This window comes from Schistocerca cancellata, chromosome 6, assembly GCF_023864275.1.
Source record: "Schistocerca cancellata isolate TAMUIC-IGC-003103 chromosome 6, iqSchCanc2.1, whole genome shotgun sequence".
Classification (NCBI taxonomy): domain Eukaryota; kingdom Metazoa; phylum Arthropoda; class Insecta; order Orthoptera; family Acrididae; genus Schistocerca; species Schistocerca cancellata.
Genome location: NC_064631.1, coordinates 691,080,677 through 691,107,958, shown reverse-complemented (window position 1 = coordinate 691,107,958; position 27,282 = coordinate 691,080,677). Strand labels below are relative to the sequence as shown.

Sequence of the window (27,282 nt, the reverse complement as noted above, 5' to 3'; positions counted from 1 at the left end):
TATGGGGGTGATACCTAATAGGCTGTAATATTTTCCTAGATGCATCATTAATACTGGTCACTGAAACATTTTAAGTAGACTTTTGCAGGTTAGTAGGCATCTATCGTTAAGTGTCTGCCACTTCAAGTTTTTCAGCATCTCTGTGATGATCTTCCTTACGTCTTACAAACCTGTGACCATTTGCACCATCCTTCTATGTATATGCTAAATATTCCCGGTTAGTTCTATTTGGTATGGGTCCACACACTTGAGCAACTTTCTTTATCTTTGTTTGAATCTATGTGATCACACAATTTAATATTCCCACAAATTGTTACACCCAAGTATCTATAATAGTTTACGAATTCAATTTGTGACTCATTGATATTTCAGTCCTTGAATACAATGTTTTTCCATTTTATGTAGTACTTCCTGCCATTTCTTTAAAATTTGATATTTTATAATAGAGGGGAACATTCCACGGGGGAAAAATATATATAAAAAACAAAGATGCTGTAACTTACCAAATGAGAAAGTGCTGGTATGTTGATAGACACAATAAAAAACACACAAACACACACACAAATTTCAAGCTTTTGCAATCCAAGGTTGATTCATCAGGGAAGAGGGAAGGAGAGGGAAAGACGAAAGGATGTGGGTTTTAAGGGAAAGGGTAAGGAGTCATTCCAATCCCAGAAGTGGAAATACTTACCTTAGAGGGAAAAAAGGACAGGTATACACTCACACACACACCTATATCCATCCGCACATATACAGACACAGGCAGACATATGTAAATGGCGTCCAGAATTTCTACAGAGTGGTTCCAGGAACATTCTTCTGAATTTAAACACTTCCTCTGGCCAACAAACTCCCCAGACATGGGACAGCCCTACAGGATTCGTGGTGTTAATTCCCTCTAGCACTCGTTAGTTGAGTCCATGCCATGTTCTGTTGCAGAACTTCTGCATACTTGCGGGGCCCCTACATGATATTAGGCCAGTGTAACAGTTTCTTTGGTTCTTCAGTGTAGTAGGGAAGGCAAACGCTTCACTTCAGAATTTTAGGAAAGTGTGTTTCATCTGAAAACGAGACCATATATGGGACACTATAGTGACCCGTTATTGAGTAGTGCTCCAGTTTCTAGGGTCCACACCAGGTCAGAGTCAAGGAAGACATCAAAGCAATTCAGGGGTGGGCTGCTACATTTGTTACTGACAGGTTCAAACAGCGAGCAGGTATTATGGAGGTGCTTCAGGAACTCAAGTGGAAATCTCTGGAGGGAAGATGACTTTTTTTAGGTGCACTGTTGCAAAATTTTAGAGAACCAGTATTTGTAGCTGGCCGTAGAATGATTCTATTGCTACCAACATTCATTTCATCTAAGAACTATGAAGGTAAGATAAGAGAAATTGGGCTTGTACTGAGGCTTATAAACAGTCATTTTTCTCTCGCTTTATTTATAAGTGGAACAGGATAGGAAATGATTAGTAGTGGTGCAGGTTACCCTGTGTCATGCACAGTATGGTGACTTGCAGAGTATGTGAGTAGATTAGATGTAAGTTATATGAGCTTCATTTCCCCTCCTCATAATGCTATTGCAGAATTTCCTTGTTGGTATTCAAAGGAAATTTATTGTTAATGTACTGAAACATTATTTTTAGTGTTATGTATTTAGTACAATTTAATGTAGAAAGTAAGTGTTGTAATTACCCTTTTCTATTTTAACAGCCCTTGACACACTTTTTAAAGCTGCTAGACTGGTTGATTGGAAATGTTGTGTGGTTAGCAGCTCATACAAACTTACATCTCATGTGGCTGCAAGATGATGTGGCTGCTACAGCTATTTCTGGGGCATCTTCACAGCCTGATCCAGGAGGTAATATTTGCACTTCAATCAGAAATTCTCCATCATTTCTTTGTGGTTCGTTTGGGTATACTGTTGTGATAACAATGTAATCTCTTTCTTAGTGTCCAGTTCTTTGTACACAGTCATATGTAGAACTACTTATACAGGACCAGATTGAGAAATGTAAAATAAGTAAGAAGGAAACATTAATATACTGCTGTTGACCATATTTTTATTTATTTATTTATTTATTTATTCTTTGCCCATGGACTCCAGCTGAAAATCCAGCTGAGAGTATTGGGTGTGTCATACAATAGGCTATTAACATCAAACTTGATTTCATTATATATAAATGAAACAAATGATTAAACAGAAATAGTCCATAATCATACAAAGGTATTACATGTTTCACATTATATGTACATACAAATCCAAACAACATACATGATAATTTTAATGATATAACATATTAAACACCATCTTAGTATTCACTCAAACTGTATATACATTTCTCTGTGAGATATAGTTTCAAATGATTTTTAAAACATTTTAGGTCTGTTTCTTTTTTAATGATTTTGGGGAGTTTATTAAAAAACCTTTTGCCTGCTTCTTCTGGGGCAGTCATAGACAGTTTTAGATTTCTGTTTATCATGTAGTAATTTTCATTTCCTCTTGTACCGTGTTTGTGTACATCTTTATTTAGGAGGTGTTTATCACTTGACGTTACCGCCATTATGCTTTGGTATATGTACAGTGAATATACTGTCATAATATTATAGTATACAAAAGCTTGCCTACAGGTCTGTCTTGGTGGTATTTTTGCAATGCATCTCACTGCCCTTTTCTGAATTGTGAATATTCTTTTTAGGTAGCCAGCTTGTGCACGTCCCCATATATGAACTGAATAAGACAAATGTGGGAAGACAAGTCCATAATACATTGATCTGAGGACTTTATCATCCACAGTCTTAGCTGTTTTATGCATGATGAAGATCTGTTTGTTTATCTTTTTACACAGTGCATCGATGTGCTCCCCCCATGCCAAATGTTTGTCTATTATAGTTCCTAGAAAATTTGTGCTGGTTACTTCTTTAATAGTCTTTCCATTTATATTAACATTTATATTATAATTTTCACTATGCTTGGTCTGAAATACTACATTCATTGTTTTAGACTGATTCATAAACAGGTTGTTTTCTGTTAAATATTTATTTGCATTTTCAATAGTCACGAGTGCTTCCTTCTCAAGCTCCTCCTTTGTGTCAGCTGTGCAAATGATTGTTGTGTCATCAGCATACATTATAAGTTTCTGATTTATATAGCTAGGGAAGTCATTTACGTAGAGTATAAATAGTATTGGCCCAAGCACAGACCCTTGCGGCACACCGTGTTTAACTGTTTGTAATTCTGATCTGTAGTTTGTTATATTTCCCCCACTAGTATGTCTGATTTCTGTACATTGTTTCCTATTTGTAATGTATGATTTAAGTATGTCATAGCATTTTCCTCTAATTCCATACTGATATAATTTCATCATTAATTTTGAGTGATTCACACAATCAAATGCCTTAGATAGGTCCATAAAAATCCCACAAGTCTTTTGTTGCCTGTCAAGTAAATTAAGAATGTGCTCAATTATATCTTTTGATGCTGTTTTTGTTGACTTCCCTTCTCTGAAACCATGTTGTGATGAATGCAGCATACTGTACTTTGTTATAAAACTTACAATTCTATTCTTTATTATCATTTCATAGATTTTAGCAAATGTTGAGATCAATGATATTGGCCTGTAATTTCCTAATTCATCCCTGTTCCCTTTCTTAAATATTGGCTTCACTTTACTTACTTTCAGTGAATCTGGAAATATACCTTCTTCTATCGCAGCATTCAGCATGTGTGTCAATGGTTTTAATATACATTCTCTGCATTCCTTTATGAGATGTGATGTGACACCATCCAAGCCAGATGAATGTTTAATTTTAAGTTGTTTTATTAGGTTTGACACTTCTGCATCCGTTGTAGGTATGAAAACCATAGTATGATTTGTATGTGGGGGGTTTAACAATTTACTTGCTACATTTGTTTTATTTTGACTTATTAATTCGTCTGCTACAGTAATATAATATCTGTTAAAAGTATTGGCTACTTCTAGAGGGTTTGCGTTGCTTTTCCCACTCATCAGTGGGCAGATGTCCTCCGCCCGATTTGTTACTTTTCCTTTCTCTTCATTAATGAACGACCATAAACCTATTGAGTGGTTCTTTCCCTTATCTATAGACATCCTGATGAATGATGCTTTAGTTTTTCTGATAAAACTACAGTACTCTTTCTTTTTTATTTTATACAGTGTGTTGTAGGCCTCAGTATTTTTTTGTTTGGAGAGGTCATAATACACTCTCAGATTATTTCTGGCATGGATTACTTCTCCAGTCACCCAGCTTTTCTTTTTTTGTTGCTGTCTGACAAGCTTTTTACTAACAGGACATGTAACATCATAATAATATCTGAATAAAGAAAAAAACTGGTTCCGTTTGGTGTTTGCATCTTTAGCTGCATATATTGTTTCCCAGTTTTCTGCCTCTAACATCTTTTTTAGCAGATTTATGTTATGTGGGTAGTTCTGTCTTCTCATCTCCCATATCTTCTTCACTGAATCACTAGTCTTTATATTTATGTCTATCATGACTGCAAAATGGTCTGCTAATGTGGAGTTTATTACCTGTGTGTCACAATAGCATGTAGGAATATTTGTTATTACGTGATCAATTATAGTTTCACTATGCTTTGTTACTCTGGTTGGTTTATCTATTTTTATTTTTAGGTTGTATATGCACAATATGTCCAATAGGGTCTTGGTATTGTCTGTATTTTTACTTGTGTCTATGTTCAGATCTCCTATAATTATCAAATAAGCATATGTTTTTGAGAGGTGTTGGATTATATCTTCCAGCTGTTCAAAGAAGGTTTTGATTATACCATTTGGTGATCGATACAAACCTAATACACAACATAAATTCCCAGCAATTTTAATTTCCAGTGCTGTAGCTTCAAAGCTCAATTCTATAGCATATTTTGTTATATTTATGGCTTTAGTTGATTTATAGTTAGAAAAAATGGCAACCCCACCACCTTTATAGGAAGTTCTGCAAAAACTGGCTACTTTCACATAATTCTTCAAGTTGTACATTCCTATATGATTTTCTTTTAGCCCATGTTCTGTAACTACTAGAATGTTTGGCCTATACTCCTGTAATATTACCTCTAGTTCCTCTGTTTTATTGTTTATGTATTGAACATTTTGGTGAAGTATTCTAACAGTTGGCTTTAAATGTAATAGTTCCCCTTCATGTAATATACTAAGCACTTCACTTGCTCCCTTTGCTTCTGGTACTATGCAATGTTTTTTTTTCAGTTTGTGTCATTAAACCTGGATCGTATCTTTGTCCGGTGTTTATGTCCCTCTCACTATTGTCACACTGGTATTTAAGATGGACAGTTTTACTTACATCTTTTTCCATGCTCTCTTTCTGCTTACTCGGTACCATAAAAAATCCTCACTTAGTGTAGCAGGTCTCCTAGTTCTCAGGCATCTGTCTTGATTGGAAGCTGCTTCTGCTGTTGATCTCCCAGGCCTGAGGTACCTCTTCTGTGTGTTTGCTGTTGCTGGTGGCTCCTGCACTCCCCGACTTGGTGACTGCCCTTCTTTGTTAGCTGCTGCGTCTAATGAACCTTGTATGTTTTCCTCACATGCATTTTCATTGCCTTGAGGTAGTATTATGGGGTCTGCTGTTCTGGATGCTGTTGCTGATGACGACAGCTCTGCTGCTGATTGTCGTGATTCTGCTGCTATTGGTTTATCTGACATTGCTGCTGAGAATATCTGAGCCTTTGCTGCTGCTACTGGTGTTTGTTGTAGCTCTACTGCAGATAATGATGGTTCCACTGTTACAGACAACTCTTGTTTTGGCGGAATTGGGATTGGAGACACTTCCATTACAGATGACTCATTAACAAATTTAAGTATTTCGGCACTAATAATCTTTTTCCCTTTTACGTTCATGTGGAGACCATGTCTTGTGCAGTGCTCTCTGTGAACACTGTTTATCTCTACGAAAGTTGTATTCTGGAAACCTCTACATATTTTCTCAAATAGCCTGTTTGCTGTAACAATCTCGATGTTTACGCACGAGTTTTCCATCAGATCGTGTCTCCTGGGGATACTAACAATGTAGAAATGCACTCGAGGCATCCTTTTGACTGTTTCCTTTAGGATTCTCATTGCACGCAAAGTTTCATTACAGTAAACATCATTTGCGCCTCCTATTATGATGCAGCTGTTACCGGTCGTTAATATGTTGTCACTGTTTTTCAGAATTTCGCGTAATGGCGCGCCTGGTTTGATGATGCCTGTTAGATTAAGGTCTGGGTGATTTCTTCTCATTATTTCCATAATTCCTCTCCCATGACTATCTGCAAAAATATATGTCTGTTGCTTGTGTCCTTGCTTATGCATAACGTGGTTGTTTACTTTTTTTTCTTTACGAATATTTACCTTGTGTTTTTCTCCGTTTAATCCACTTGTATATTTTTGTGTGGATAGTTTGTTCATATTTTTATCCATAGATGCACTATTAACACTTTCTTTTCTTGCGTTTGATTCACTTGTGCCTTTTTGAGTGCTCAGTTCGTTCATATATCTAGTTACAGTCGTACTGTTTACACTTGGTACATTTGGTTGTGCAGACCTACGAATTTTATGGCTAGCATTAATGAGATCTTGTTGCCTTGACGATTCAGACAGTTCCCGTATGGTTAGTACCAAATTTTCCATTGTTTTTACATATTTTTTTATAATGTCAAGTTCTTTTTGAAGTTCGTCATGCACGCTGTCTTCTATTCCCGCGTAGTATTTTCCACTCGCGATCTCGCGGCCGTTACACTCTATGTCACATTTACACTGTATTTGTAAATCTTCTTGAGCAAAGCAGTGTGAATGGCACCATTTATGTTTAAACACGCATATTCTAATTCCATTTAGCACTGTTTCGTCACAAACAATACACTTGATTGAAATTAAGTCCTCAAAAACTGCAGAGCGTTTTAAAGTTACGTGTATACTTGCCGCCATCTTACATAGTTACTACCATGGAAGAGAGTGTGTATTTTATTTGTTCATAAAAAGGGTCTCAGGTATGAATTAAATTTACTTTTGAATTTTCAAACATTGATGACTTGTTGCGCAATGTCTGTGGTCATATTATTTGAGATTTTCTGAGCAGGAATGGGAGGGGTACATGTTTCACTTTGGGCAAGGAAGGAAAGACAGCATGGAAGCTATACTTGTGTTTAGTGTTGTTATTACAATATGAGGTGCATCTAAAAATGTTCATTGAATGCACTAATATCTAAATATCAATCACACACACCTACACACACACTCCTTCATTGACATTAGGATATTAGTGCATTCAATGAAGCAAAGCATAAACTCTTCATCTCTATGGTACTGAAGTTGTCAGTAGAGAAAATGTTTATACTGGTTAATACTTTATAGACAGAAAGCAAACTTTTTAATGGTGTTCCATGTTTGGGATTCCAATATTATTTTTGGGCAGAAAAACTCTGGAAAAAATGAGTAAAAATCAATACATGATTGAATTTTTGTTCATCCTGAGGTGCTACCAACATGGTCAGGGACATGTGATCTGTGGAAATTATGATTTATCATCCTCTTGGCCTCAGTGATAACACATACAGATAAAATTTCTTGTGGTCACCTATTCTAATGTTTTGTTGATTTGGCCCTGCAAGGTAGGCCCAAACAACCATGTTTCAGTAGAAGTTTAAGAACACCACCTCCCCTTGTGCTGTTTGTTTGCTGAGAGAAAGAGTGAATTTCCTTCTAAACTACTGAAATAACCCACAAAGATTCCACATTGAACTCCTGTATTAACTCTTCTTAATACAATAACTCATTAATTCCATTCACAATAACGTTCACACTCTTCAAAATAAGTTATAATGACTGTCTGATCTTTACGTCATCTTAGTTCAGATGACAAGATTCAACTGATAGTTTATTAGATATTTGCATATCACATCTTTTACATTGTAGCCTCATGACAACCCTATTCTCTGTGGCTGCAAGACACATCCAAGCCGTGACGTCAAGGAACAAGTGGCCCCACAGCAAGTGGAGATGCTAACTCTCTGTCCTACCTTGTATATGTGAGTGCCTATGTCTTTTTCTGCACATGTCACAAACCATTCCTCCTACAGTGTGATGTCCAAAACTGATTTACTTATAAAATAAAACCTGCTTCAAATCTGACAATGCCCTGTTTGCTCATGATTCTTTCATGAGTTTGCATAAATTTGTGCATGACCCATTCTTCCTTCCTGAGCTGCATTTCCTTCCCCGTGCGCCTCCCTCCTTGTCCTCACTCCTTCTCATCTGCCCCCCCCCCTCCCCTTCCCAGGTCTCGCCATTGTTATTGATGTCGATCTGGCTATCCACCAGGTTCCTTGTATTCCCTCTGATTTTTGTTCCCCTTGCCTTTTTCTTGACCTTTGCTTCTGAATTTCCCATTTGGGGAAAAACTTCCTCCCTAACATCCGTGGCATGGATTCCTCTCCCCCCCTACCACTACTTCCCCTCTTACTTCTCCACAGTAGCCGCCCGCTCCCTCACCACCAACACCACCGCGTTTGGACCCTACTACCAGACCAGCATGTGCAGCCAGTCTGTGTAGTGGGGCTGTTATGTACCCATCTGGCTGAGCCTCCTGACAACGCAGGGATCATACTTCTGATAACTGGGCTGTTGGCTCCCATGCATGTCCAGGAGTGGTTACTTGCCAGCCTCGCTGCAGCTGAGTGGCACCTGAGCCCCCGATTGGAGTGGGTGGTGCCGGGTCAGGTGCTCTGTGTATGAAACGTATTAAGCTCCAAAAATCTGCCCATTCTTCTACAGTCATCTCTTTGGTTGGTAATGGATCATTTAATGCTTGTTCTTATGTCCTTACGCCCTTCCCCTCCATAGCTATAGCTTGGGTGGAAGGTCAGGCTCACCGACTTGGGGCAAAATTCTTTCCCCTTTCCTGTCCTGCACTAGGCTGATGGGTCACTTTCACTGCCACCAAGTTTGGGGAAGTGGAGTCTCTCAGTAAGATGTGGTTGCATTTGCTGTTGATTAAAACTTCTTCTGCAGCCCTTTGTGCTTGCGACCACCTTAGCAACATCCTGGTGTTGAATACGGTTCAGGGAGTTATTTTTCTTCAAGACCTCATCCTTCAAACTGTTTATGAACTCCAGGCCAATCCAAAACATGGCATTTATTTTGTTTGGGGTCAGTATTTTGAACATGGCTGCACTTCACCAACAGTTACAGAACAGCAAGTGTAATAGACAGCCAATCAGGTGCAATAAATGGTGGTTTTCAATTAACCCTTAGCATGGTTTCAACAGATTTAAACTCATCTTCCTCAGAAGAACAGAAACAAACATCACATTAGCAATCAGTCATTAGAGCTATCTCCGCATGAAATGTGTCGGCAGTTGTCTGTATGTCCAAATGTAAATGTTGTCATTTAGCTCATAACGTAGTCTGATATTTTAGAGATTGGTTTTAGTGATGTGACAAGCACTTGATTCTAGGGGCCTTAACTTTTACTTATGAACATACAGACCATCACTAATGCATTTCAAATGGACATAGTGGTATTGACTGATTGCTAATGTGAAGTTTGTTTCTTATCCTTCTGAGGAATATTGGTTTAAATCTGTTGAAATCATGCTGAAGGGTAATTGAAAACCACCATTTACTGGAACTGGCTGGCTGTCTATTGCACCTGCCATTTTTTTTCCTGTTCAGAAAAGTCATTAGGACAATCACATCAATATCAGTGCCTTTATTCTGGTATTTGAGGGAGCTACCCACCTGCAGAAGGTCAAGGCTATGCGTTATCAATGTTATGTGAAGCCATATGTCCCACCACCCATGAGGTGTTTTTGATGTTTGTGTTGCGAGCCCATCTTCCTGCTGATTGGCGAACTCTCCATGCTGTAAATGTGGTGCTCACCAGATTGCCCAGTTTATAAGAAGAGCTAAGAAGACAGGAGTATAAGTGTCTTGATCGTTTATCCTATACTCAGGCTCATCAAAAATATGATGTGTCAATGACATCCAGCTTTGCCTCTATTACATCCTTTCCCCCTCCTCCCTCCTCCTTACCTCAGCCCTGCCCCTCTCCTCTCTAGCCATTTTCCTCCTCCGGAAGCAGCAAGCTGAAGCTTCCTCTTTCAGGCAGAATCCTACAATGAACCTTGTACTGAATGGGGGGGCCCTCATCCGAGATGTGTAGGTGGTCTTGCCGATAGCTATGGAGCGTGCAGGGTGCGGTCGTTTGCAAATTGTGGCTCACATCAGTACCAACAACATCTGTTGCATGGCTTCTTGGAGGTGGTGAAGATTACTGGCCTCGCCCAAAGGGTGCAAGCAGAGCTCACAATTTGCAGCATCATTCCCAGGCTCGGTCGGGGTCCTCGCATCCAAACGGAGGGTCTCAACCAAAGGCTTCGTCGACTCTGTGGTGGTCTTGGCTGAAAATTTCTGGACCTGCATTATCATGTTGGGATATGTAGGACTCCCCTTGATAGGTCAGGGGTGCACTACACAAAGGAAGCAGCTACTCGATTAGCAGAGTACTTGGGAATGAACATGAGGATTTTTTAGGCTAGGTGGTAGTTTGAAATGCTCTGATGAATGCTCGCTAGTCAATTTGGAACAAGGGAAGTCAAACAGTGTTCAGAATAAAGACACTTTGACTGACACAGTTTTATCAGTAAACTGTCAAAATATTCCTAATAAAGTTCCCGAATTTACTGCTCTCCAGGAAAGTTGTCACACTCAAATTATTCTTGGGACTGACAGCTGGCTGAAACCCAAAGTTGAAATCTCCGAGATATTTAGCGAGTCATGGAATGTATATTGGAAAGACAGATTAGGGGCCATAGTAGGGGGAGTTTTCATTGCAGTTGACAAAAATATTGTCCCTGTTGAGGTCGAAGTTGAGTGTGCTAGTGAAGTCATCTGGTTGCGTATAACAGGTTTAGGTCAAACTATGTTAATTGCTGGATGTTTTCACTGGCAACCCGATTCCACTGTGGCATTTCTAAAGTCATTCAAAGAAAGCCTATGGTCAGTAGCGCATAAATATTCAGATCATGCAGTACTAGTTGGAGGCAACTTTAACCTGCGAAGTATAGCCTAGGATGTATATGGATTCATCGCAGGGGAGGGAGTACAGACAGACAGTCGTGCAAAATATTTTTGAACATGTTTTCTGAAAATTGTCTTGAGCAGCTAGCTCGGCAGCCCACACACAAAGGAAATATCTTAGACCTTGTAGATATGAACAGGCCAAACATTATCGACAATGTCATTATAGAAACGGGGATTAGCGATAATGATGTCATTTATAGCAACTATTATTACAAAAGTTAATAAATCAGTCAAGAAGGCTAGGGGAGTGTTTCTGCTAGATAGAGCAAATAAGCAGTTATTAACATCTTACAGTGAACTGGCATCACTTAGTATCAGCAAGATGGTTGTGGAGGAATTATGGGCACAATTTAAGCAGATTGTAAATCGTGGTCTGGAGAATTATGTCCCTAGTAAGTGAATAAAGGATGGAAAAAGCCCTCCATGGTTTCATAACAAAATTTGTAAGATGCTGGGAAAGCAGAGGCTGTTGTAGTCTCTCTTCAAAAGGGGATGCACAAATGACAACAAGCGTAGTTTAGTAGAGATTTGTGCGTCTATGAAAAGAGCTATGCAGGAAGAATTCAACAACTACCACCGTCACACCTTAGCGAAAGACCTGAGAGAGAACCAGAGAAAATTCTGATCATGTGTAAAATCACTAAGCGGGTCTAAGGCTTTCATTCAGTCACTTGTTAACCAGTGTGGTCTGGCAGTTGAAGATAGCAAAACGAAACCTAAAGTTTTAAATTTCACATTTGAGAAATTGTTCATGCAGGAGAGCCTTACAAACATTCTGTCATTTGACCATCGGACAGACTCCTCTATGGACAACATAGAAATAAGCATACCTGCTGTAGAGAAGCAACTTAAAGATTTGAAAACAAATAAATCACCAGGTCTGGTTGGAATCCCAGTTTGATTTTACAAAGAGTACTGTACGGCATTGGCCCCTTACCTAGCTTGCATTTATCGTGAATCTCTCACGCAGCACAAAGTCCCAAGCAACTGCAAAAAAGTTCAGGTGACTTCAGTATATAAGAAAGGTAAAAGAACAGACCCGCAAAATTACAGACCAATGTCCCTAACTTCAGTTTGCTGCAAAATCCTTGAACACATTCTTGGTTTGAATACAATAAATTTTCATGAGGCTAAGCAGCTATGTCCACATATCAGTGTGGCTTTAGCAGGCATCGCTCCTGTGATACTCAGCATGCCCTTTTCTCATGTGACACACTGAGAACTATGAGTGAAGGGCAACAGGCAGACTCCATATTTCTAGATTTCCGGAAAGTGTTTGACATGGTGCCCCATTGCAGGCCGTTAACAAAGGTACGAGTATATGGAATAAGTTCACAAATATGTGAGTGGCTTGGAGACTTCTGAAATAATAAAACCCAGTATGTTGTTTTCGATGGTGAGTGTTTGTCAGAGAAAAGGGAATCATCAGGAATGCCCAAGGAAAGTGTGATAGGACTGCTGTTGTTCTCTGTATACATAAATGATTTGGTGGATAGGGTGGGCAGCAGTCTGCAGTTGCTTGCTGTGATGCTGTGGTGGACAGTAAGGTGTGAAAGTTGAGTGTCTTTAGGAAGATACAAGATGACTTAGACAAAATTTCCAGTTGGTGTGATGAATGGCAGCGAACCCTAAATGTGGAAAAATGTAAGTTAATGCAGATGAGAAGAAAGAACAAACCTGTAATGTTTGTGTTCATTATTACTAGTGTCCATTTGACACAGTCAATTCATTTAAATATCTGGGCATAATGTTGCAAAGCAATATGAGATGAAACAAGCACGTGAAACTGTGCTGGGGAAGGCAAATATGTCGACTTTGGTTTATTGGGGGAATTTTAGGAAAGAGTGGTTCACCAGTAAAGGAGATCACACATAGGGCGCTGGTGCGACCTACTCTTGAGTACTGCTCAAATGTTTGGGATCTGTACCACGTTGGATTGAAGGAAGACATTGAAGCAATTCAGAGAAGGGCTGCTAGATTTGTTACCGGTAGGTTAAAAAAAAGTAAGTGATATGGAGATGGTTTTGGAACTCAAATGGGAATCCATGGAGAGAAGGCGGCATTGTTTTCGGGAAACACCATTGAGAAAATTTAAACAACCAACATTTGAAGCTGACTACCAAATGATTCTGCTCTTGCCAACATAAATGGTGCATAAGGACCACGAGCATAAGGTACAAGAAATTAGGGCTCATATGGAGACATACAGACAGTCATTTTTCCCTCACTCCATTTGCGATGAGTGGAAAAGGAGGGGAAATGCCAAGTACTGGTACAGGTTGCCCTCCACCATGCACCTTACGGTGGTTTGCAGAATATCTATGTAGATGTAGAATTCTCCGTGACTCCTCTAGGGGACAGATTTACAACTTTACATCAAACCCCTCTTTGCACGAACATGGGCTGACTCGACTCCCCCTCCCCCCTAATAACCTTCGATAACCTTCGTGCAGTCAAGGAAATCCCACTACATGATGTTTTTCCCTCTACCTCTCCCGGCGGTGATCTACAATTTTTGTATTAGGTTGACTCATGGGTTTTTACTTTGCAACGAGCCACTCCCAAACTCCTCCTTTCTTATTATGGGTGCCCCCTCATAGTGATCCATATTTTGCTGATCTGTCCCTGCCTTTTGGCCCTTTGCACTAAATTGTCTTTCCACTCTCCTTGTCCTGTGTATTAGAGAATGATCTTCCCCAGTTTTCTTTGTGAAAGTGGTTTGTCGTTTCAGTACGTATTTGAATTCCCCTTTGGAACTGGAGTCCTTTGGTTAGCATTGACGTTGGTTTTGGAGGCCTCGGTGTTGCCTCCACACCAGCCAGGTTTCCTCCCCTCCCCTCCCTTGTTTCCCTGTGTTTTTTCTGGTCTTTTGTGCCATTTTGTTTCCCCTTTCTTGTGTCTTCTTTGCCTGGAGTTGCCCCTGTTGTGTTGTGATCATGGTAAGGTGTGGGGATCAGAAAGGGTCAGTGGTGGTACTGGTGCCCCAAAACCACGTAGCATTTCTGGGGGCCCCCACTCCCGCTGTCCTGCCCCCTCCCTTCCACTCCTCCTGGTCCCTACTCTCCCTGCTGCCCTGATGTTCCTTTTACTTCTTTGCTTCCCCATTTTCCCTTCCCCTTGACTGAACTATGCTGTTTGTATTGTTCCTTCCTTGGTTTCTGCCACCATCATGGGACCGATGACCCGCTCTTTGGTCCCCTCCCCCAATCAACCAAACAACCATCAAATCTGATGAGCATCTTTCATTGTTATGAATGCTCAAGACATGTGATGTATCCTTTTATCAAAACTGACATGTCACATCACACATCCCGCTATACATATGAGAGATTTCGTGAAGGGTTTTCCGCTTGTCGTACTAAAACAACTTGGAATTCATTGAAAACAAATTCATATAACACTAATGATTATCAATATAATTCTCTCTAATGCCATGCATATAATTTGCATTCACATCCACAAACTTATTCAATGCATGGGTCTTTTGCTTACTAAAAAATTAGAACATTCTTTCACCACTTCGTGTTTCTAAGTGTATCTCTACAGAACACCTGTTTAAGTATCTCTTATTTAAACCTTTGTTTTACAATGTATTCCACAGTCTCTTCATTTCCTCATAAAGATAATGACTTCGTTTTAGCTTGGATATGCTGTAGTTACACACACTAGTCTTTCAAAAAAAATTTGTATAATTCCTCTAACAATACATATCTTTTATTATCTTGTTCCTATAGCTTATACGTCTTAATTATATAGGTTTCTTTATCTATGTAGGGAATGTTAGTTCTCTCATTTTCTTGAGTTTGTTTCATTTTATAATGTTATCATTAAATCTGTGAAGAGCTTCCATTGAGCTTTCTTTATTTTTGTTCTGTTCTCAAACAGATAATGAGTAGCTTTTCTCCTTTTATCAGTCTGTAAGTTACTTTACTGTCAAAGACATACCCTTGAGTACAGATATGAAAACAAATTAACAAGTTCATTTTACTTTTATTCACTTGACATTGACCACATATGTGTAGTCTTTTTCTTCTAAATTATGTAATCTTTGTAATATTTCATAACTTTACTAGACACCCATGTATAGATTACTTATATTCCTTTTACAAATCCTTGGCTCTAGCGCACTCAAAGAGCTATATGATGAAAGGTCATCATTGCCTATTGTTATAACTGCAAATCTCAGACATCTATTATGTCAAGCAGATTCGGAAAAGGCTCTGTCATAAATCAGCACTATCGAGGTAAGTGTCTTTATACTCTGCCAGTTTGGCGACTCCTTCACAAATGGGAACTACAATTACATGACAGTTTCTTATCTCCATAAAAACTTCTTATTTCTTCCTCTGTGAAAAGATACTTCTCAGTCACATATCATTCTTATGTTGCTAGAGTGTTTCTCCCAAACCTACTCTCCCCAAGCAGTTAGGCCATCCCTTCCATGAATTAAGCTAACCTAGGCATAGGTCATCCTTTACATGGGTTCACCTACCATTTCCTCTGCAACACATCTATAGTATCTGCATCCCAAAAAACCAGCAATAACCAGTGTACCTTACCCTGTCCCATAATCATTTATTTGAAGGAATTTCTCCTTGGAGTTTTAACTTTCCCTTGATGCCGATAAACTGACTACAGTCTTAGCATTATTTTACCATTACAGTGACATAACATTTCACTTACTAAAATACTACTTTTTCATGTACATGTTCACAAGTCTACTACACTTTGGGAATGGTTTCTTTTCTCTTCTTCTTCTCCCTGTTCATGTGACATTGCTATCATGTCGTACCTCTAAAGACTTGTAATTACAGTGAAACAAACAAATTAACCTTTCAATAAAGAAAAGAAATATTTACAGAAAATTTGCTGTGCTTTACTGCTTGTGTGTGTGTGTGACCAGGCTCACGTATTCACACTTTAAAAGAAATCATAAATCTTTATGTTGCTCATAATCATCACTGTCTAGTGTATATCTTTCATGCTTTGATCTTAAGTAACATACTTTTATTATTACCTTACACCTTATAGGTTTATATAAAACCATCATTAGTCATATTTACCTTTAGGATAGGACAGTAGGAGATGGAGTTAGGATAAAGACAACAGGAGAGAAAGAGTAGAAATTATTACTCCATGGAAAACGAAATACAGGATACTAAAACAAGTATCTTGGATACCCAACACATCAACCCAGCGAACATGCAAAGATCTCATATTCTCCTGGGGATTTAAACTTCTTTATCAGATCAATCCCCCTATTTATCATATCAATCCCCCTATGAACCTTAGACCTTGCCGTTGGTGGGGAGGCTTGCGTGCCTCAGTGATACAGGTAGCCTTACCATAGGTGCAACCACAATGGAGGGGATCTGTTGAGAGGCCAGACAAACGTGTGGTTCCTGAAGAGGGGCAGCAGCCTTTTCAGTAGTTACAGGGGCAACAGTCTGGATGATTGACTGATCTGGCCTTGTAACACTAACCAAAACAGCCTTGCTGTGCTGGTACTGCGAACGGCTGAAAGCAAGGGGAAACTACGGCCGTAATTTTTCTCGAGTGCATGCAGCTTTACTGTGTGGATAAATGATGATGGCATCCTCTTGGGTAAAACATTCCGGAGGTAAAATAGTCCCCCATTCGGATGTCCGGGCAGGTACTACTCAGGAGGACGTCATTATCAGGAGAAAGAAAACTGGCGTTCTACGGATCGGAGTGTGGAATGTCAGATCCCTTAATCAGGCAGGTAGGTTAGAAAATTTAAAAAGGGAAATGGATAGCTTAAAGTTGGATATAGTGGGAATTAGTGAAGTTCGGTGGCAGGGGGAACAAGACTTTTGGTCAGGTGAATACAGGGTTAAAATACAAAATCAAATAGGGGTAATGCAGGAGTAGGTTTAATAATGAATAAAGCAATAGGAATGCGGGTAAGCTACTACAAACAGCACAGTGAACGCATTGTTGTGGCCAAGATAGACACGAAGCCCATGCCTACAACAGTAGTACAAGTCTATATGCCAACTAGTTCTGCAGACGACGAAGAAATTGAAGAAATGTATGATTAAATAAAAGAAATTATTCAGACATTGAAGGGAGACAAAAATTTAATAGTCATGGGTGACTGGAATTCGATAGTAGGAAAAGGAAGAGAAGGAAACGTAGTAGGTGAATATGGATTGGGGTTAAGAAATGAAAGAGGAAGCCGCCTGGTAGAATTTTGCACAGAGCACAACTTAATCATAGCTAACACTTGGTTCAAGAATCATAAAGGAAGGTTGTATACATGGAACAAGCCTAGAGATACTGACAGGTTTCAGATAGATTATATAATGGTAAGACAGAGATTTAGGAACCAGGTTTTAAATTGTTAGACATTTCCAGGGGCAGATGTGGACACTGACCACATTCTATTGTTTATGAACTGTAGATTAAAACTGAAGAAACTGCAAAAAGGTGGGAAATAAGGAGATGGGACCTGGATAAACTGACTAAACCAGAGGTTGTACAGAGTTTCAGGGAGAGCATAAGGGAACAATTGACAAGAATGGGGGAAAGAAATACAGTAGAAGAAGAATGGGTAGCTTTGAGGGATGAAGTAGTGAAGGCAGCAGAGGATCAAGTAGGTAAAAAGACGAGGGCTTGTAGAAATCCTTGGGTGACAGAAGAAATATTGAATTTAATTGACGAAAGGAGAAAGTATAAAAATGCAGTAAATGAAGCAGGCAAAAAGGAATACAAACGTCTCAAAAATGAGATCGACAGGAAGTGCAAAATGGCTAAGCAGGGATGGCTAGAGGACAAATGTAAGGATGTAGAGGCTTATCTCACTAGTGGTAAGATAGACACTGCCTACAGGAAAATTAAAGAGACCTTTGGAGAAAAGAGAACAACTTATATGAATATCAAGAGCTCAGATGGAAACCCAGTTCTAAGCAAAGAAGGGGAAGCAGAAAGGTGGAAGGAGTATATAGAAGGTCTATACAAGGGTGATGTATTTGAGGGCAATGTTATAGAAATGGAAGAGGATGTAGATGAAGATGAAATGGGAGATATGATACTGCGTGAAGAGTTTGATAGAGCACTGAAAGACCAAAGTCGAAACAAGGCCCCGGGAGTAGACAACATTCCATTAGAACTACTGACAGCCTTGGGAGAGCCAGTCCTGACCAAACTCTACCATCTGGTGAGCAGAATGTATGAGACAGGCGAAATACCCTCAGACTTCAAGAAGAATATAATAATTCCAATCCCAAAGAAAGCAAAATATCAGTTTAGTAAGTCACGGCTGCAAAATACTAATGCGTATTCTTTACAGATGAATGGAAAAACTAGTAGAAGCTGACCTTGGGGAAGATCAGTTTGGATTCTGTAGAAATATGGGAACACGTGAGGCAATACTGACCCTACGACTTATTTTAGAAGCTAGATCAAGAAAAGGCAAAACTACGTTTCTAGCATTTGTAGACTTAGAGAAAGCTTTTGACAATTTTGACTGGAATACTCTCTTTCAAATTCTGAAGGTGGCAGGGGTAAAATACAGGGAGCGAAAGGCTATTTACAATTTGTACAGAAAGCAGATGGCAGTTATAAGAGTCGAGGGACATGAAAGGGAGCAGTGGTTGGGAAGGGAGTGAGACAGGGTTGTAGCCTCTCCCTGATGTTGTTCAATCTGTATATTGAGCAAGCAGTAAAGGAAACAAAAGAAAAATTCGGAGTAGATATTAAAATCCATGGAGAAGAAATAAACCTTCGAGGTTCACCGATGACATTGTAATTCTGTCAGAGACAGCAAAGGACTTGAAAGAGCAGTTTAAAGGAATGGACAGTGTCTTGAAAGGAGGATATAAGATGAACATCAACAAAAGCAAAACGAGGATAATGGTATGTAGTCAAATTGAGTTGGGTGATGCTGAGGGAATTAGATTAGGAAATGAGACACTTAAAGTAGTAAAGGAGTTTTGCTATTTGGGGAGCCAAATAACTGATGATGGTCGAAGTAGAGAGGATATAAAATGTAGACTGGCAATGGCAAGGAAAGCGTTTCTGAAGAAGAGAAATTTGTTAACATCAAGTATAGATTTAAGTGTCAGGAAGTTGTTTCTGAGAGTATTTGTATGGAGTGTAGCCATGTATGGAAGTGAAACATGGACGATAAATAGTTTGGACAAGAAGAGAATAGAAGCTTTTGTAATGTGGTGCTACAGAAGAATGCTGAAGATTAGATGGGTAGATCACATAACTAATGAGGAGGTACTGAATAGGTTTGGGGAGAAGAGGAGTTTGTGGCACAGCTTGACTAGAAGAAGGGATCGGTTGGTGGGACATGTTCTGAGGCATCAAGGGATCACCAATTTAGTATTGGAGGGCAGTGTGGAGGGTAAAAATCGTAGAGGGAGACCAAGAGATGAATACACTAAGCAGATTCAGAGGGATGTAGGCTGCAGTACATACTGGGAGATGAAGAAGCTTGCACAGGATGGAGTAGCGTGGAGAGCTGTGTCAAACCAGTCTCAGGCCTGAAGACCACAACAACAACAACAATCATATCAATATTAAATAAAACTTTTCCGTGCTCTGCTACAGTCTGGAACCGCATGACCGCTAAGGTTGCAGGTTCGAATCCTGCCTCGTGCATGGGTGCGTGTGATGTCCTTAGGTTAGTTAGGTTTAAGTAGTTCTAAGTTCTAGGGGACTGATGACCTCAGTATTTAAGTCCCAAAGTGCTCAGAGCCATTTGAACCATTTTTTCTGTGCCCCATTTTAGGGTCTGCCAGGTACACTGCTAACAGCTGTGGAATACCTGTTACTTCAAAGGGTTCCGGATAACATGGGAAAAATTCACTAGTTTCTTTCCTTAAATCTGAGCTCGGGTGATAGTTCTTCATTAATACTGTATATGATATTGCAGTGCCTGAATTGATCAGAAGTAGGATGAATGTTCCTTTGGACTTGCATGATTTTCTGAAGCAACACTGATCAACCTGCTGAACAATACAGGTTCTGCAACATTGTATTTATCTGCCAACATGGGACAAGTGACTTTGAATTGAAATATTTACCTTGTAGGGGAATACACATAATGGAAGTAAGAGTACAGTTTTTAGACACATGGTTTGCAACATATGGAAGTGTGGGTCTGATTCTGAGGCATGCTCAGATTGCCTAGTGGTAAGGCAACTGCTCACATTAGTGGGAAACCCCTGTTCCAGTCCCACTCCAGCACACATTTTCATTATTGTCATTACATTATACAGCTGATGGTTATCCATATTCACATTTGTGAATATATTTCATGTATTTCATTTTGGCTGTAACCACCACAGTGCCTGTTCCTTCAAAAGTACATGCATGTCCTGAAGGAACATTACATTGTACTTCTGAACAATGCAGGCACTGCAATATTCTATTTATCCACCAACACTGGAAAGAAACTTTCAATTAAAATGTCTCCCCTGTATGAGAATATATGTAATGTATGTATAAGTACACATTGGGGACACATAGTTGACGACATATGGAAGTTTAGATCTGGCTGTGAGTCATCTGCAACAGTCAGATCTTGTAACACTTGCAGTGCTTTCAGATACAGTTAATATGATATGCTACTGTTGTCCTCTCTAACTTTTTGACAGACTTCATAGATTATTAATACTTTTATTACCTTTCTGCATAAATTTTTAAAATAATAGAATTTACTCACATGCTTGGTGTATTTATGAATATCAAAATATCTGTACTTTCTGTGTGAAAACCATATTAAATCTTCTTCTACTATTTGTGGAATACATAGTTTCCAAAGCAGTCCCTTTTCATTTAACCTCCAGAACAAAATATTTTCTCTCACAAACCACAAAGATTTTTCTTCTGCCAGACACAATGTCTGCTCACGTAATTGAAGCTCCTCTCCAGACATATTGCTTTATTCTTAAAGCTAACTTTCTTACTATAACAACATTACGAAAAAGAGAACTGCTACTCACCATGGAGATGATGAGTTGCAGATAGGCGCAGCAAAAAGACTGTCACAAATGAAGCCTTCCTCAACAAAAGAACAAACACACACACACACACACACACACACACACACAGTCAAATGCAACTCACACACACAACTGCAGTCTCGGGCAATTGGAACATCACTGCAAGCAGCAGCAACTGTGCGTGATGGGAGTGGCGACTGGGTGGGGGTAAGGAGGAAACAGGGGTGGAGAAGTGGAGGGATAGTATGGTGGAGGTGTCAGACAGTGAAGTGCTGCAGGTTAGATGGAAGGCAGCTTCACAGCCTGTGCCTTGTGGATCCTTCCCACCAACACCAGATTTTCTGAATTGTGCAGGTGGAAACTTTCCCTGCAATACATCTTACATTCCTGTAAACCTCTTGGCCTCAACTTTCGTTCGTCACTGTCCTCACCCATCCAGCCCCTTCCTGTTCCCATTCCAGCACTACGCGGCCATCATTCTATGATCACACCCAGTCTTTTTACTTCTCTCCTTTTCCGATACTTCCCCCTCCCCACCTCTCCGCAGCCCTGTGTATAACCTGTAAAGCTTCACTGTCCGCCACCCCCACTGTACTACTCCTCCCCCTCTCTGCCCCAGCCTCCTCCTCACCCCCACCCAGTCGCCACTCCCATCATGCACTGCTGCTAATGCTTGAAGTGTGCTTTCAGTTGTCTGAGACTGCAGTCGTGTGTGTGTGTGTGTGTGTGTGTGTGTGTGTGTGTGTGTGTGTGTGTGTTTTTTGTGTGTGTGTGTGTGTGTGTGTGTGTGTGTGTGTGTGTTTTGTGTGTTGTGTGTTGTGTACACGCACCTGTCTATCGTTTACTTTATTTGTGACAGTCTTTTTGTTGTGCCAATCTGTGACTCAGCATCTCCACTATATGGTTAATGTTGTTGTTGTCTTCAGTCCTGAGACTGGTTTGATGCAGCTCTCCATGCTACTCTATCCTGTGCAAGCTTCTTCATCTCCCAGTACCTACTGCAGCCTACATCCCTCTGAATCTGCATAGTGTATTCATCTCTTGGTCTCCCCCTACGATTTTTACCCTCCACACTGCCCTCCAATACTAAATTGGTGATCCCTTGATGCCTCAGAACATGTCCTACCAACCGATCCCTTCTTCTAGTCAAGCTGTGCCACAAACTCCTCTTCTCCCCAAACCTATTCAGTACCTCCTCATTAGTTATGTGATCTACCCATCTACTCTTCAGCATTCTTCTGTAGCACCACATTTCAAAAGCTTCTATTCTTTTCTTGTCCAAACTATTTATCGTCCATGTTTCACTTCCATACATGGCTACACTCCATACAAATACTTTCAGAAACAACTTCCTGACACTTAAATCTATACTTGATGTTAACAAATTTCTCTTCTTCAGAAACGCTTTCCTTGCCATTGCCAGTCTACATTTTATATCCTCTCTACTTTGACCATCATCAGTTATTTGTCTCCCCAAATAGCAAAACTCCTTTACTACTGTAAGTGTCTCATTTCCTAATCTAATTCCCTCAGCATCACCCGTCTTAATTCGACTACATACCATTATCCTCGTTTTGCTTTTGTTGATGTTCATCTTATACCCTCCTTTCAAGACACTGCCCATTCCGTTCAACTGCTCTTCCAAGTCCTTTGCTGTCTCTGACAGAATTACAATGTCATCGGCGAACCTCAAAGGTTTATTTCTTCTCCATGGATTTTAATACCTACTCCGAATTTTTCTTTTGTTTCCTTTACTGCTTGCTCAATATACAGATTGAACAACATCAGGGAGAGGCTACAACCCTGTCTTGACTCCCTTCCCAACCACTGCTTCCCTTTCATGTCCCTCGACTCTTATAACTGCCATCTGCTTTCTGTACAAATTGTAAATAGCCTTTCGCTCCCTGTATTTTACCCCTGCCACCTTCAGAATTTGAAAGAGAGTATTCCAGTCAACATTGTCAAAAGCTTTCTCTAAGTCTACAAATGCTAGAAACGTAGGTTTGCCTTTTCTTGATCTAGCTTCTAAGATAAGTCGTAGGGTCAGTATTGCCTTACGTGTTCCAACATTTCTGCGGAATCCAAACTGATCTTCCCACTTTTCTTTTCATAATGTTGTTACATTCCATCCTGGATTTTCCATTGTTTAACTTTCTTACTATGTTATTGGTATAACTTGCTGCTAAAAAGTTTGTACCAAAAATAACCCCAAGTTCTTCTGTTCTAATCATTTCATTCGTTCCTAATGAGAGTCATGATAATCCCTCTGGTGCTTTATTTTGTGATCCTTTTATGTAATTAATTTATATCTAAAATTCCTGTAAGAATAACACCCACCCCCATTAATCAGTTATGTATTCATCTACTTTCCATAAGGAAAGCCAACATTTGATAATCAGTATAGATAACTAATTCAGATCCCCAAATCAGTACTTGAAATTTTTGTATGCTTCATCCAATAGCTAATAGCCCATTTCCAGTACCTGTATTTAACTCATTATTTAAAATCCTACTTGCAAAGGCAATGGTACTATGCTGTCATAAATTAGGGTCCCATTCACCCTGAAATAATTCACATATCATGCCATCTTCCGAGGCATCCATCATGAATGTAAATGTTTTGAGCATCACTGGGTGTTTTAGTATAAGTGTGTTGTGCCATAGGAAAATGCACTTGGCAGTACAATAGTGGGTTCTTTACTTTGCTTTGGGAGGAGATTGGTTGGAACTACAAAACATAAAATATTAGCTCAATATTATGGAAAGGAAAGTTGCTACCCACCATATAGTGGAGATGCTGAGTTGCAGATAGGCACAACAAAAAGACTGTCACAAAGTAGAAACTTCCAGAAACAGTTCCAGTAGACAGTCTTTCCATTGTGCCTATGTGCCTATCTGCTACTCAGCATCTCCCCTATATGGTGAGTAGCAACTTTCCTTTTCATAATATTGTTACATTCCATCCTGGATTTTCCATTGTTTGAAAATATTAGTTCAATTTATTGCAATATAGGTATGAAGATCTACTTAACTTGGTAAAATCCAGTTCCACAGGAATGCTCTGGGTATTTACAACTATCTCTGAGTATTATTTGTAACAGACAAATTTACAAGACTCTTAATTTGGAGTATAATTGATATAATGTTCATATAAAGTTCTGCCTAAGATACTTAACACACTGGTAGGTCCATCAATTATGGTGGTGTTCCAAAGATCTAGGAGGCATGGCTACACTGGCATTTCTCATTCATCAGTGCAGCATGCAGTGACCTTTATTTTCTGTGGGTTCATTCTGAGGTGCCAGCCTTGCTTTGGCACCCCATTCTTTGGACAACGCCACAAGGTGCATCTATTAAGGCTTGTTTGATATTTTGAAAGGCTTTCAATGCATCCCATATCCACTTTGACCTTTCTTTTAATAAGGACGACACTCTGGAATCATTCATAAGCTGACCTTTATATGATGCCATTAAAATCCTTCCAGTCCTAAAGAAGAATGTAATTGCTTCACATTTCTAGGTTCTGGACTGTCCTTGACTACTCTTATCATTCTGTATGTGGTTTTATTCTTGTATTCCTACTAGATATGATAAGAATTTCAGTTCTTGTTTACCAGAGTGTGATTCCAGTAGTTTAATAGAAATACAATTTTCATTAAATTTTTGTAAGGTTTTAGTTAATAATTTACTATGTTATTCCCAGGTCCTAGAAACCAGTAACATATCAAATAGCTATAAGATTAATTCCTTTAGTAGTTCATTACTTAAAACTGCATCCAGTGCATGTATAAACACTGCTACAGAGATGTTAACCTAAAAGATAGAACTCTAAATTGGTATGACTTTTCGTCAAACAGAAATGCAGTGTACCGAGTCGAATTTTCATGCAGTCTTGCCTGCCAATATCCAGTAGTTAAGTCCACTGAACTAAAGTACTTCACCTGTCTGAATTCAACCAGCAATTTGTCAATACAACCTGCTCTGTCTTCCTCCATTTCTCTCTGTTTGTTAAGTGTGGATATTTCTATACTAAGCACACTCCTCCATTAGATTTTCACACTGTTAATAAAGGATTGTTATGTACACTTCTCCTCACTTGATTTCCAAGTGAAACAGAAAGGGAAATGACTAGTTGTAGTAGTAGTAGTAGTAGTAGTAGTAGTAGTGCAACATACCCTCTGCCGTGCACCGAATTTTGGCTTGAAGAGGATGAGGATATAGATGATAAATTTTGAAACAATGACCACCATTCAAGACTAAGACTATTTTCATTTATATTTGTATTATTAGAACAATGCACAATTATTACTGTCATTTTGCAACCTCTCATTACAAAAACAATTTACGTAAGTTATTAGCAAAATTCATAAACATGATTACATCTGGTAATGCAAGAGTTATGCGAAAATTAGGAAATAAATATGGCCAGTTGGAAGAAAGAGAACTCTTCTGTCCTACAGATAACTTTTCTTTTATACACATTTGTTACTTTTTATTATTCACACTTCAGTAGAGCTTTAATATAATTTCTGTTGGTGGCCACTTATGTAAGTAATCTCTTAAATTTTATCTAATAGTTACCCATAGGCAGTAATTACTCAGAATGATTAGGTGAGGAACTAGGTAACTCATACTGCCCTCATGCTACACGTAGCTTTTGGCGAATTTATAGCTGCAGCACATCAGCATATATAACATTTATAAAATTGCCTGTAACTTTTGATATACATGCAAGATTTGAAGTGTCTTCATATGACATGATCATTCCAATGGTTTAATTGTTATTAATTTCTTTTATTGAGCATTATATTCATAATTAAAAACAGTTGTAACTTGCTTAATACGTGTCATATTATTATGTTTCACATTGCAATGTGTTCATCTCTTTACCAAGAATTTTGTAGTGTATCATGTTTTATTGTGTCATGTTTGTAAGTCTGTAATATTGTTGTCATTGTTGTTACATGTGGCCTTATTAAAATGTAATCCATAATTATTTAATCGATGGAATGTTCCACCATAATTTTTCTTCTGCCATAATTATTTAACATCTCACTGCATAGTTTCATACAAAATTACTTTGAAAATAGTAGTAATAATAAGAATAATAACCATTATTATTATTATTATTATTATTATTATTATTATGTGACATAAGCTGCAGGAAAGTTATAACATAAAATTTGTGGCACCTTAGTAAAATATGCAGATGTACAGAATAATTAAGATAAGTAAATGTAATAGCAAAACAAGTGTTGCAGACAGTTACAACTTGTAATTTCTGGCATACCGCATAACCTGCAGATGTTGCCTTCCTTCTATCTTCTGCTTCCAGTCCTGAGCATATCAGTAAATGACCTGAATCCATAACAGTAATTCTGCAAATATGACATTTGTTTGTGAGAAGAACTCCTATCCTGTTTAAATGTTGGTCTAGGCAATCAGGTTCCATTATTAATCAAAAATTGGATACTACTTCCTTCCTCAGTTGATTACTGAATAGCACCCAACAGTCTTGTATGTTTTCTTAATGTTCTTTTTTGATTTACTTAGTAATATGGGGTAATTTGGGATTCCATAATTATCTTGTGAATAAATTTCTTAAGTGTGACAGATGGAATGGATTTTTTGTTAGCTTCTATATGTTTTCCTTTCTTGGCCAATTGGTCAACATTCTCATTTCCGTCGATTCCTACTTGTGAAGATATTCATTGAAACACTGTTTCCTTATTTCTGTCCATTATATACTCTAAGATTTGTCTTCTTTCATTTATGGTTGTTGTTCCTGTGGAGAGGTTTGTTGAGGTAGCTTGAATGGCTGCTGTAGAAGTAACCAATATTACAGCTTTTGTAAATAAGCAGGTTCTTTATATAAGGATGTTAACTGCTAGTTGGATTGATATATTTCAGTGTAAAACGTCGTTGTACACTGCCCAATAGGGGAGTGTTGAGAAAACAATTTGCATTGCACCCCAGCTCCAGCTTTGTCATGAATATGTGATCTGTCTATATATTCTAAACCATTCTGGTTCTGGTTATTTGTCATGTAACATCTTTATCACAGTTACCTTTAAAACCATATCTGAAGTCTCATTCTTAGTAATATTCTCCACCATCCACTGGTTTTTTACATCTACATAAAAGGTTGACAATTTTTTTGAGATCCTCTGTAATTATATTTATATATAGGCTAT

At 38.8% G+C, this 27,282-nt stretch overlaps 1 protein-coding gene across 3 annotated transcripts in view; it reads left to right on the top strand.

Annotated features, from left to right (window-relative positions):
• LOC126191240 (voltage-dependent calcium channel subunit alpha-2/delta-3) overlaps nucleotides 1–27,282 on the top strand; it is a 792,714-nt gene that overhangs the window by 749,083 nt on the left and 16,349 nt on the right. For all 3 annotated transcript variants that reach the window (XM_049932047.1, XM_049932049.1, XM_049932048.1), the window contains one exon: nucleotides 1,711–1,858. In XM_049932047.1, the coding sequence (XP_049788004.1) occupies nucleotides 1,711–1,858 (148 nt within the window). The remainder of the gene's footprint in view (nucleotides 1–1,710; nucleotides 1,859–27,282) is intronic.